At 41.2% G+C, this 12630-nt stretch overlaps 1 protein-coding gene across 3 annotated transcripts in view; it reads right to left on the bottom strand.

Annotated features, from left to right (window-relative positions):
- Window positions 1–9010, bottom strand: part of abcc5 (ATP-binding cassette, sub-family C (CFTR/MRP), member 5) — a 36564-nt gene extending 27554 nt beyond the window's left edge. The window contains exons 1-4 of one of the 3 annotated variants that reach the window (XM_038692459.1): window positions 8879–8993; window positions 7952–8042; window positions 1234–1395; window positions 83–192 (exon numbers count right to left, since the gene is read on the bottom strand). In XM_038692459.1, the coding sequence (XP_038548387.1) occupies window positions 83–192; window positions 1234–1329 (206 nt within the window). In that variant the 5' untranslated portion in view covers window positions 1330–1395; window positions 7952–8042; window positions 8879–8993. Of the gene's footprint in view, window positions 1–82; window positions 193–1233; window positions 1396–7951; window positions 8043–8858 lie in introns of all 3 variants that reach the window. The other 2 variants (XM_038692458.1, XM_038692461.1) reach the window with 2 other exon arrangements.
- Window positions 9011–12630: the final 3620 nt, after the last annotated feature.

Raw genomic sequence — 12630 nt, 5'->3', positions numbered from 1 at the left:
GACACAAACACACCTGAGGGGAAAAACACACCAGAGGATACAAACACAACTGAGCTGTGTGTCTTTGGTGTGTGCGTGTTACCTGTCCTTCTCTCCACCTGCTGTGTTCTGGTCTGTGTCTTTAGCTTCGCCCTCCTCCAGCTCTTCTCCATGGTAACCAGCTGATCCATCCTCACACAAACCCAACACACCCTGAGCGCACACACACAAAGAAAACATTGTTCATGGTCCTGTACAAATATTTGGACGTATTTCACAAAGCTTGTATAAAAACTAAAATTCAGCAGCCCAGTCAGCTTTAATCTGAAACTCACCGTCTGTTTCCTGTTTCAGCTTTAATTTGAAAGTCTGTTTCCTGTTTAAGTTTTAATTTGAAAGTCTGTTTCCTGTTTAAGTTTTAATTTGAAAGTCTGTTTCCTGTTTCAGTTTTAATCTGAACAGTTGAAGCTGTCGGTTAAATTTATGTAAAGTATGAAGCAGCTTCAAATGGAAATACTCAAAGTACCTCAAACATGTACTACAGTACTTGAGTAAATGTATTTAGTTAGCCAATCAGAGAGCAGCATTTATCTGTCTCAGTTGTATAATGATTACATTAACTCAGTCCTCTGTGTGTGCGTGTCACAGCCTCCTCTCTGAGCGCGCTCAGCTCACCCGAGCAGATGAGCTGCTACTGAGCACGTGCAGGACTCACGTTTGCTGCCTCATGATGCTCACACACATCCCATTCATTCAAACGGCCTCGGCCAATCAGAAGCCTCGCAGCCCCGGGGAGACTCAGCCAATCAGACGGCTGGATTCCCCTCAGCATCAGCTGGGCAGCAGCAGGAGGCGGGGCTTCATGTAAACAAAGAGGGGATGTAAGAGAGAAGCTTCATGGTTGTTTTGATGTAAAAGGAGCTTCACCCTCTCCTTCAGCTGCTCTTCCTGTGTCACTGTTGTATTGATTAGGACTGATCAGCTGGGAGGGGGGGGGGCAGATGCGTCTGGACTCACGTCGAGTCTGAACGTTTTCTCGCAGCAGAACACGTTTTGTGTTTCTGCTGTTTCACTGAGAAGCTCACAGATCACACCTGCTGCTTGATCTGTGTGATCATCAGATCACACCTGCTGTGATCATACGGTGATCACACCTGACACCCCCCGCCCACCTGGACCTGCTGCAGGGTGACCTCTGACACCCCCCGCCCACCTGGACCTGCTGCAGGGTGACCTCTGACACCCCCTCCTCACCTGGACCTGCTGCAGGGTGACCTCTGACCCCGGCAGAGCACCGTGGGGCGGCTGTCGAGACGCCGACTCGCTCTGTCCACAGTCATGTTCTCTCATCGTCTATCAGACCACATGGAGCTGTGACCTCTGACCCCGACACTCACACAGGAAGCTCCTGAGACTCTGCAGACATCACCGTGAAGTATAAATACATGAAGAACACAGTTCAGACAGCTCCACAGCACTGAACAAACTGACAGTGGAAATACTACACAGAAATACTGCAAGTAAAGAATACTGCAGTTGTACAGATGGATTATTACAGCAGTATCATCACATCTCTGTGCAGTAAACTACAGAGTACATTTCAGGAGAAAATACTCAACAATAAACCAAACTCACACTTTCAATACTAAAAGAAATCTGTAACTTAATGAATACCTTTAAATACAGTCGCAGGAAAAAGTACGTGATCCTTTTGGAAGTACTTAATATCTGATCTTCACCTAACAGACAAACACAGTCTGCTTAATCTAATCCCACAAACAGTTATATGTTTCATGTAAACAGTCACGGAGCAGCGTTGAAACAGGATGTGAACCCCTGATGACTTCTCCAAAAGCTACTTGGAGTCAGGAGGAGAGATGATTGGAGGTGTTGGTTAGCGCTGCCCTGCCCTAAAAAAAAAAATACACACACCAATTTAAATTTAGCTTTTCTCATGAAGCATTGCCTGATATGAACCTCGCCTTGAACAAAAGAGCTCTCAGAAGACCTCAGATAAAGATTTGTTGACTTGCATGAAGCTGGAAAGGGTTACAGAAGTATCTCAAGAAGTATTAATGTCCAGAGTGAGAAAAACTGTCTGTAAATGGAGAAAGTTCAGCACTGTTGCTGCTCTCTCTAGGACTGGCCGTCCTGCAGAGACGACTGCACGAGCACAGAGCAGAATGCTCAGTGAGGTTAAGAAGGATCCGAGTGTGTCAGCTGAAGACTCACAGAAATCTCTGCAACAGGCTAACATCTCTGTTGATGACTCTACGATACGTCAAACACTAAACAAGAATGGAGTTCATGGGAGGACGGTACAGAGGAAGCCTCTGCTGTCCAAAAAACCACTGCTGCACGTCTGAAGTTTGCCAAAGAGCGCCTGGATGTTTCGCAGCAGTACTGGCTAAATATTCTGTGGACAGATGAAACCAAAGTTGAGTTGTTTGGAAGGAACACACAACCCTATGTGTGGAGGAAAAAGAGTCCCAGCACAGCAACATGAAAATCTCATCCCAGCTGTGAGGTATGGTGGAGGGGGCATCATGGTTTAGGGACTGCTTCGCTGCCTCAGGGCCTGGAAGGGTCGCTATCATCCAGTGTTACTTTTGTCAGACGAAACTAAAAATATATTTGTCAACGACCTTTTTTTCCCGTGACTAAATCGAGACGGCGACAATGTCCTTAAACGCTGACTGTGACTATATTAACACGCAATATTGTTTACAAAAAATGACAATACTAAAGTGCAATTCATAAAATAAAAACGTTAATAAAATCTCTTTCTTTATGTCGGTATAATGAGATGTTATGGAATATTACAGGCCGTATTTTCTCCCTCTAAATTTTCACTTGAACAGTTTGTTCATTCAGAGGTGTTTTTTTCTCCCTGATCTTTAACTGCTGGGCGATGGGGCGGCGCCTGGTGCGCGAGGAAAATGTTACTGTGGACGATGCGTATGGCGTTTATTTTTAGTCATAAGTTGTGAGCGTGTAAAACACGATTCTAAGTGCAGCTAGCTAAACTGAGCAAAACTTCACTGGCTAAGTTACCATTAAGTTAATGTTACTCCCTGTCAGATTGCCGACATCTACTTTAAAAGTCAAGTTATGAGTGTACGTTGATTCGTTGGCATTCAAAGTTTATCTTCGGTTATTTGAATTATAGTAGAAGTTAGCAGCACTTAGTGGCTGCCGTAGTAGTAACGTAACTTTACTATGAACGGTACCGTTAGCAATGTGAAATAGATAACATGTTAAGCTTGTATCTAGCAAGGTTGTTCCTTGGTTAACATTAATTCAGTCATTAACGTTACACACATTGTTTGTTGGACAGTGCATCGGCTGATAAGATCAGCAGCACAAAAAGTAAGTAACGTTATAACTGCAGCAGATAACGACTTCATATGTTTTTCTGTTGAAGAGGCTGACATATGAAACCATCGGAGACTGACTTTAATGAGTGAGCTGTTATCCACAAAGGATCCAAATATCAACGAGGTACGTCCCTGTCAGAAACAGCTCTCTGTGTTGAATCAGTGCCTCTGAACAGAAGATGAATATTTTAACCTTCATGAAGGTAGGATTATCGCAGGACTGCATTATTTTTAGCTCGTTGTACCTAATAAACTGGCAGCTGGATCTGCTTATAGGCCTCATAGAAACGTGCCAAACTTGTATATTTAAGAGTAAGTTAGTGGAGTGCAATGTCCAGCCAACAATAACCAGGACAAACTTTCTTCCACATTGATGCAAATATGAATATAGTGACATGAAACATACAAATAATTTGAGCTACGGAGGCATTTCCACATCCTTTCAGCTGTTACTGTGTTGAATGCTCTTAGTGGCCTTAACAGGTGCACCTTTACAATGTAATGCAGTTCAATAAAACAGCTGTGCCATTATTTAATTAAATTTACACATATGAGCAAAAATGTGTAAATTTAATTAAATGTTTAATACTGAGGTTAAAATTAAAGGGTGTTTTACTGAACTACATTGTGTTGGATATGAGGACTTTTTTCTCCTCCCTATTTACATAATGCACATTACAGGGCCAGAATATCAGAAACTCCTCTAAATATAATGCAGCTCAGTACAACACCATCATCACTAAGTATGACCTCAGTGATAAAACATGTAAGTGAATTAACACTTCTATGTATGTCTGTGTAAATAAATCCTGAACAGTACAGGCATCATAAAAGCAGAATTCATGGCTGAGCTGGTGTATTTATTACATTAGATTGTATAGGTGTACCTAATAAAGTGACCACTGCAGACACAAGTCAAGGTTTTCCCTGTTGCTCCTCTGGGATGTGTGGTTGAGTGTGGTCACCCCATAGACTGTATGGGTCACCGTACGCACTGGGCTAGCCTGCCACCTAAAATACAACAAATCTCAACAGTGATGACCAACAACCAACCCTCTTCTGGTATTTAATATTTGGTCATTAAATTCAAAGAATTTGAAACAAAGTAGTAGTACTAAATATGACCATTTTATTAAGGTGTAAAGGAACTTGTCTTACAAATTGTAGTCCACTAAAATACCGTGGAAAAAAAGGTTATAGTTGCATAATATCAAATTCTTTACTGGGGCACAGAACCAAATAACCGAAATCATGCCAATGTCCTGATACAACTGGACCTAACTGTGTACTCTCACTCCTGTAATCTCAAACTCATGAAATTATTTGGAAAACATTGGCTTTCCATGTATATTGTAATTATAATTTATATTATAATATTAAAATCAATGTCTTAAATGTATTAACCTTGTATTAACATGTATTAACACTGTTTCATCTTTCTTCTCCCTGTTCTTTCCAGCAGCACCAGGCTCCTGGTCTCATCTGGGGCCTATGACCTGGTCTGCTTCTGACAGTGGACTGTCCTCAACAAAAACAACCTCACTGACCCTCTCCCTGTAGATAATATATAATAAAGTATTTTGTTGAATGCAATTGGTTGCCTTATATATTTTGCACTACTGACCAAACGTCTCTCTCGACTTAAACTGAGCAGCTTCAGTTATTTATTAATATTCACTTGTTGGGGATGTTTATGTGAATGTGTCTTAACACAACAGTACATTAGGACATGTGATATACAGTAGACTAATTACAGTGGGGGAAATAAGTATTTGACCCCTTGCTGATTTTGCAGGTTTGCCCAATTACAAAGAATGCAACGATCTATAATTTTAATCATATGTACATTCTAACAGTGAAAGACAGAATCCCAAAGAAAATTCCAGAAAATCACATCATATGAATTTATAAAAATTGATAACCATCTGATGAGGAAAAACAAGTATTTGACCCCCTGGACAAACAGCATGTTAATATTTTGTAGAAAAGCCATTATTGGCCAGCACAGATGTCAAACGGTTTTTATAGTTGGTGACAAGGTTTGTGCACATTTCGGCAGGGATGTTGGCCCACTCCTCCCTGCAGACAGCCTCCAAATCATTCAGGTTCCGAGGTTGTCGCCTGGCAACTCGAATTTTAAGCTCCCTCCAAAGATTTTCAATTGGATTCAGGTCTGGAGACTGGCTAGGCCACTCCAGAACCTTGATGTGCTTCTTCAGCCACTCTTTTGTTGCTTTGGCGGTGTGCTTAGGGTCGTTGTCATGCTGAAACACCCATCCTCGACCCATCTTCAGCTCTCTCACTGAGGGAAGGAGATGTTGGTCCAGAATTCCACGATACATGGCCCCGTCCATCCTCCCCTCAATACGATGGAGTTGTCCCGTCCCCTTGGCTGAAAAGCACCCCCAAAGCATGATGTTGCCACCACCATGCTTGACAGTGGGGATGGTGTTCTTTGGGTTGTACTCGGTGTTCTTTGCCCTCCAAACACAACGAGTTGCGTTGAGGCCAAAAAGTTCTATTTTGGTCTCATCTGACCACATCACCTTCTTCCAGGCCTCTTCTGAGTCGTCCAGGTGGTGAATGGCGAACTTCATGCGGGCCTGTACATGTTTCTTCTTGAGCAGGGGGACCTTGCGTGCGCTGCAGGATTTCAATCCATGACGGCGTAGTGTGTTACCAACCGTTTCTTTTGTAACTGTGGTCCCAGCTGCCTTCAGTTGATTCATCAGTTCCCCCCTTGTGGTTTTGGGATGATTCCTCACCGTTCGCATGATCAGGGACACCCCACGAGGCGTGATCTTGTGTGGAGGCCCAGACCGAGGGAAGTTGGCGGTGGTGTGGTGCTTCTTCCGTTTCCTGATAACTGCACCGACAGTTGATCTTTTCTCTCCAAGTTGCTTTCCGATTCTCTTGTAGCCCATCCCAGCCTTGTGCAGATCAACAATCTTGTCCCTGATGTCCGTAGAAAGCTCTTTGGTCTTGCCCATGGTGCTGATGTTGGATGCTGGTTGTTTGGGTGTTGACAGGTGTCTTTTATACAGGTAACGAGGTGAGGCGGGTGTATTTGATGTAGATAATTGGTTGGGATTGGGGCTGTGTCTTAAAGAAAGACTAACTGGCTTGTAGGAGCCAGAATACTTGCTGTTTGGTAGGGGGTCATATACTTGTTTTTCCTCATCAGATGGTTATCAATTTTTATAAATTCATATGATGTGATTTTCTGGAATTTTCTTTGGGATTCTGTCTTTCACTGTTAGAATGTACATATGATTAAAATTGTATATTATTGCATTCTTTGTAAGTGGGCAAACCTGCAAAATCAGCAAGGGGTCAAATACTTATTTCCCCCACTGTATATATATTCTGCATATGCAGCACATTCTATGCATGTATTTGTGTTCTGAGGTATAGTTTAGCCTGTGTTTCGGGAAGGATAAAGGGGTAACGTTACAATAGCTATTTTAAAATAAATTACAAAGCAGTAATTATATGGATTGTATTTAGGAACAGTAATTCACTCAGTAGCCTAACCGTCTCTGCAGTTGCATTTCAACAGATAACACTGTTAATGCTGTCTCTCCGTCCTTCCAAAGAAAAAAATCACTACTGTAAGTACAGTTACCGCAGGAATCAATGCACATTATACGAAAAGTGCTGCAAATATAGTCTGCTGTCACTCCTCTTCCCTCCAAAATTAACACCAAACGGATAATAATGCTTTCCCGACTCCGCAGAAGAAATGGTAGGCTATAATATTTAAGTATAAGGATAGTAATCAAAACACATTATGTCTTAATATTTATCCAAAAACTGCTGCAAATATAGTCGCTGCTGGTGTCTGTCCCACCTGAAAGTGGTTGACAGCACAGACTACTGAGAGCCGCCGCATGGAGCACGTGACTGCGTGGCGGTGAGATCAAAGAGTGTCGGTAACTCTCTTATTTAAGGGCTCTGGTTGTGATCACGTTGAAAGTGACCAATCATAAGAGGGTCAGCGCCCTCCTTGGTTTCCGACAACCCAAATTGTCAAAAGTCGTGTAGACTCGAGCGAGCAGAGTTATCCTTTGAGAGCAAACCAGGCGCTCCTAATTTGCTCGTGAGGAAGTTTTACACGCTCACAACTTATGACTAAAAATAAACGCCATATTTGCTCGGGAGAAAGAGGCGCTCAGATATTTGGTCCCATTTCAAACACAGTGAGGCGGATTTTATCAGACGGCAATTTCGTTTCAAGATTTTTTAGAAAAAACACTACAAACTTGAAGCGACATATCAAGGCTGACCAGCGGGACCTGAGGCGAGTTAACGTCTCCTTTGCAATAAAAATGAGAACAAAACTAACATTCAAATTTTACAAAACAATTTATCTGTATGTGAGATGAGTGAAATAAAGACTAAAATGATAAATATCTCTATTTTGGTTCAAGCAGATCGACCAAAATGCTGATAATGAGTTAGAAAAGACTAAAATGATGGTTAATGTCGAAAACTAGACTAAAATACTTTTGATTTTCTTTTGACTCAAATACTCAGACTTTTTTTAGTCAACTTTAAAAATAGTTTGCAGTGGACTAAATATGACAAAAACTTACGAGGATATTTGATCCAGGAGTTGTTGCTGCTAAATAAGGGTAAAGTGCTTCTTAAATCCAGGATTCACTTCCTGTTCCAGCTGCGACTGTTCTGGAAAAACAGGAAAATCTGCAACTGTCTGAATGAAACATCACTTAAATATTAGAAGAGTACAGGAGTACTGTGAAAGTACTTAACTGTAGACTGGAATACTACTATGGACACATAATCAAAACTCTAATCATCCAACCACACTACAGGAAGGAGTACTCAAGAGTACTGCAAAGAAATACTATGGAGGAGCTCCGTGAAGTCATTATGACACACAACAGTACTATTTCAAGAAAATATTTCCACAGCAGTATTTCACTACACATTGTACTTGTATGACAACGTATGTGACAAAGATTTGAAATACTGCGACTACAGAAATACTACAATATTCCTTTAAGACTGTAATTTTACTACAAAGAGTCGGAGATGTACACAGTGACATCATAGAAGTATTACAGTACTCCATGAAGGCCACAGTGAATATAAATACTGTAGGAATATTACAGGAACATAGTGATCCTTTAAAAATACTAGACACAGTATTATTAAAATACTTTTAAAAACTACAGTAATGTCTCAATAAACTAAACAGTAATACTATGATGTACTACAGTGATAATACTATGAAGTACTAAGAATGTAACAGCAACACTGCAAGTACAAGTACTATAGAAATACTGGGCTGTGTATAAAGTACTATGAGTGTATAAAAACCTCATTCAATCCTCCAGAATAAAAGACTGATTCTGAATCCTCCAGAATAAAAGCACGCGATACTGCCGTCGTTACGAAACAAAGTGTCCTCGCGCTCCGACCATCAGACAGGAAGTGAGTCCGGATCAAAGCCGAGAGGCAGCTGGTCGAGTCGCTCACCTGTCCGTCCGCGGTCTCACCTGTCTGTCTGCGTGTCCGCGCGCTCAGGACACGCTCTCCGTCCTGCCTGTCCTCCTTCAGGTCCGCTGGTCTCTGTAAACAGCTCGTGCAGCCGCGACTCACAGCAGCCGCGCGGGGGATCACGGGAAGCAGAGTCCTACGTGACGCCAGACCCACGTCACCCCCTCTGATGACGTCAGTACAGCGTGTTGCTCCAATGTGGAGCTCATTAACATAAATACTGCAGTACTGCAGTGTGTACAGTAGAGTACATCAAAATACTGCAGGATCAGAGTACTACTAAAATACTGCAGTGTGTACAGTGGGGTACATCTAAATACTACAGGATCAGAGTACTACATAAATACTGCAGTGTGTACAGTGGGGTACATCTAAATACTACAGGATCAGAGTACTACATAAATACTGCAGTGTGTACAGTGGGGTACATCTAAATACTACAGGATCAGAGTACTACATAAATACTGCAGTGTGTACAGTGGGGTACATCTAAATACTGCAGGATCAGAGTACTACTAAAATACTGCAGTGTGTACAGTGGGGTACATCTAAATACTGCAGGATCAGAGTACTACTAAAATACTGCAGTGTGTACAGTGGGGTACATCTAAATACTACAGGATCAGAGTACTACATAAATACTGCAGTGTGTACAGTGGGGTACATCTAAATACTGCAGGATCAGAGTACTACTAAAATACTGCAGTGTGTACAGTGGGGTACATCTAAATACTGCAGGATCAGAGTACTACTAAAATACTGCGGTGTGTACAGTAGAGTACATCAAAATACTGCAGGATCAGAGTACTACTACTAAAATACTGCAGTGTGTACAGTAGAGTACATCAAAATACTGCAGGATCAGAGTACTACTAAAATACTGCAGTGTGTACAGTGGAGTACATCTAAATACTACAGGATCAGAGTACTACTAAAATACTGCAGTGTGTACAGTAGAGTACATCAAAATACTGCAGGATCAGAGTACTACTAAAACACTGCAGTGTGTACAGTAGAGTACATCAAAATACTGCAGGATCAGAGTACTACTAAAATACTGCAGTGTGTACAGTAGAGTACATCAAAATACTGCAGGATCAGAGTACTACTAAAATACTGCAGTGTGTACAGTGGGGTACATCTAAATACTACAGGATCAGAGTACTACTAAAATACTGCAGTGTGTACAGTGGAGTACATCTAAATACTACAGGATCAGAGTACTACTAAAATACTGCAGTGTGTACAGTGGAGTACATCTAAATACTACAGGATCAGAGTACTACTAAAATACTGCAGTGTGTACAGTGGGGTACATCTAAATACTACAGGATCAGAGTACTACTAAAATACTGCGGTGTGTACAGTGGGGTACATCTAAATACTACAGGATCAGAGTACTACTACATAAATACTGCAGTACTGCGGTGTGTACAGTGGGGTAAATCTAAATACTACAGGATCAGAGTACTACTAAAATACTGCAGTGTGTACAGTGGGGTACATCTAAATACTACAGGATCAGAGTACTACTAAAATACTGCGGTATGTACAGTGGGGTAAATCTAAATACTACAGGATCAGAGTACTACTAAAATACTGCAGTGTGTACAGTGGAGTACATCTAAATACTACAGGATCAGAGTACTACTAAAATACTGCAGTGTGTACAGTGGGGTACATCTAAATACTACAGGATCAGAGTACTACTAAAATACTGCAGTGTGTACAGTGGAGTACATCTAAATACTACAGGATCAGAGTACTACTAAAATACTGCAGTGTGTACAGTAGAGTACATCAAAATACTACAGGATCAGAGTACTACTAAAATACTGCAGTGTGTACAGTGGGGTACATCTAAATACTACAGGATCAGAGTACTACTAAAATACTGCAGTGTGTACAGTGGAGTACATCTAAATACTACAGGATCAGAGTACTACTAAAATACTGCAGTGTGTACAGTGGAGTACATCTAAATACTACAGGATCAGAGTACTACTAAAATACTGCAGTGTGTACAGTGGAGTACATCTAAATACTACAGGATCAGAGTACTACTAAAATACTGCGGTATGTACAGTGGGGTAAATCTAAATACTACAGGATCAGAGTACTACTAAAATACTGCAGTGTGTACAGTGGAGTAAATCTAAATACTACAGGATCAGAGTACTACTAAAATACTGCGGTGTGTACAGTGGGGTACATCTAAATACTACAGGATCAGAGTACTACTACATAAATACTGCGGTGTGTACAGTGGGGTACATCTAAATACTACAGGATCAGAGTACTACTAAAATACTGCGGTGTGTACAGTGGAGTACATCTAAATACTGCAGGATCAGAGTACTACTAAAATACTGCAGTGTGTACAGTGGGGTAAATCTAAATACTACAGGATCAGAGTACTACTAAAATACTGCAGTGTGTACAGTGGAGTAAATCTAAATACTACAGGATCAGAGTACTACTAAAATACTGCGGTGTGTACAGTGGAGTACATCTAAATACTACAGGATCAGAGTACTACTAAAATACTGCGGTGTGTACAGTGGGGTACATCTAAATACTACAGGATCAGTACTACTAAAATACTGCAGTGTGTACAGTGAGTACATCTAAATACTACAGGATCAGAGTACTACTAAAATACTGCAGTGTGTACAGTGGGGTACATCTAAATACTACAGGATCAGAGTACTACTAAAATACTGCAGTGTGTACAGTGAGTACATCTAAATACTACAGGATCAGAGTACTACTAAAATACTGCAGTGTGTACAGTGGGGTACATCTAAATACTGCAGGATCAGAGTACTACTAAAATACTGCGGTATGTACAGTGGGGTAAATCTAAATACTACAGGATCAGAGTACTACTAAAATACTGCAGTGTGTACAGTGGAGTACATCTAAATACTACAGGATCAGAGTACTACTAAAATACTGCAGTGTGTACAGTGGGGTACATCTAAATACTACAGGATCAGAGTACTACTAAAATACTGCAGTGTGTACAGTGGAGTACATCTAAATACTACAGGATCAGAGTACTACTAAAATACTGCAGTGTGTACAGTAGAGTACATCAAAATACTACATGATCAGAGTACTACTAAAATACTGCAGTGTGTACAGTGGGGTACATCTAAATACTACAGGATCAGAGTACTACATAAATACTACGGTGTGTACAGTAGAGTACATCAAAATACTGCAGGATCAGAGTACTACTAAAACACTGCAGTGTGTACAGTGGGGTACATCTAAATACTACAGGATCAGAGTACTACTAAAATACTGCAGTGTGTACAGTGGAGTACATCTAAATACTACAGGATCAGAGTACTACTAAAATACTGCGGTGTGTACAGTAGAGTACATCTAAATACTACAGGATCAGAGTACTACTAAAATACTGCAGTGTGTACAGTGGAGTACATCTAAATACTACAGGATCAGAGTACTACTAAAATACTGCAGTACTGCAGTGTGTACAGTGGGGTACATCTAAATACTACAGGATCAGAGTACTACTAAAGCAGATGTACTGATCGGTGGGTGCTTGTTCTCCAGGTGACTTCCTGTCTGACCCACAGTTCAGTACAGGACTCCGTCTCCCAGAATGCTTTGCTGCGAGCTGAAGACAACTCAGGATTTAAAGGGACAGTTCACCTTTTCACTGACGTCATTAACCCCTCCTTTACTTGACCGGGGGTGGACAAAATAACAGAAACAAGTC

The sequence above is a fragment of the Micropterus salmoides genome, unplaced genomic scaffold (assembly GCF_014851395.1).
Source record: "Micropterus salmoides isolate LMB-PRFRI ecotype aquatic unplaced genomic scaffold, ASM1485139v1 Ms_hic_scaffold_3, whole genome shotgun sequence".
Lineage (NCBI taxonomy): Eukaryota > Metazoa > Chordata > Actinopteri > Centrarchiformes > Centrarchidae > Micropterus > Micropterus salmoides.
Note: the sequence above shows the minus strand (reverse complement) of the source record. Positions and strands in the feature narration are given on the sequence as shown.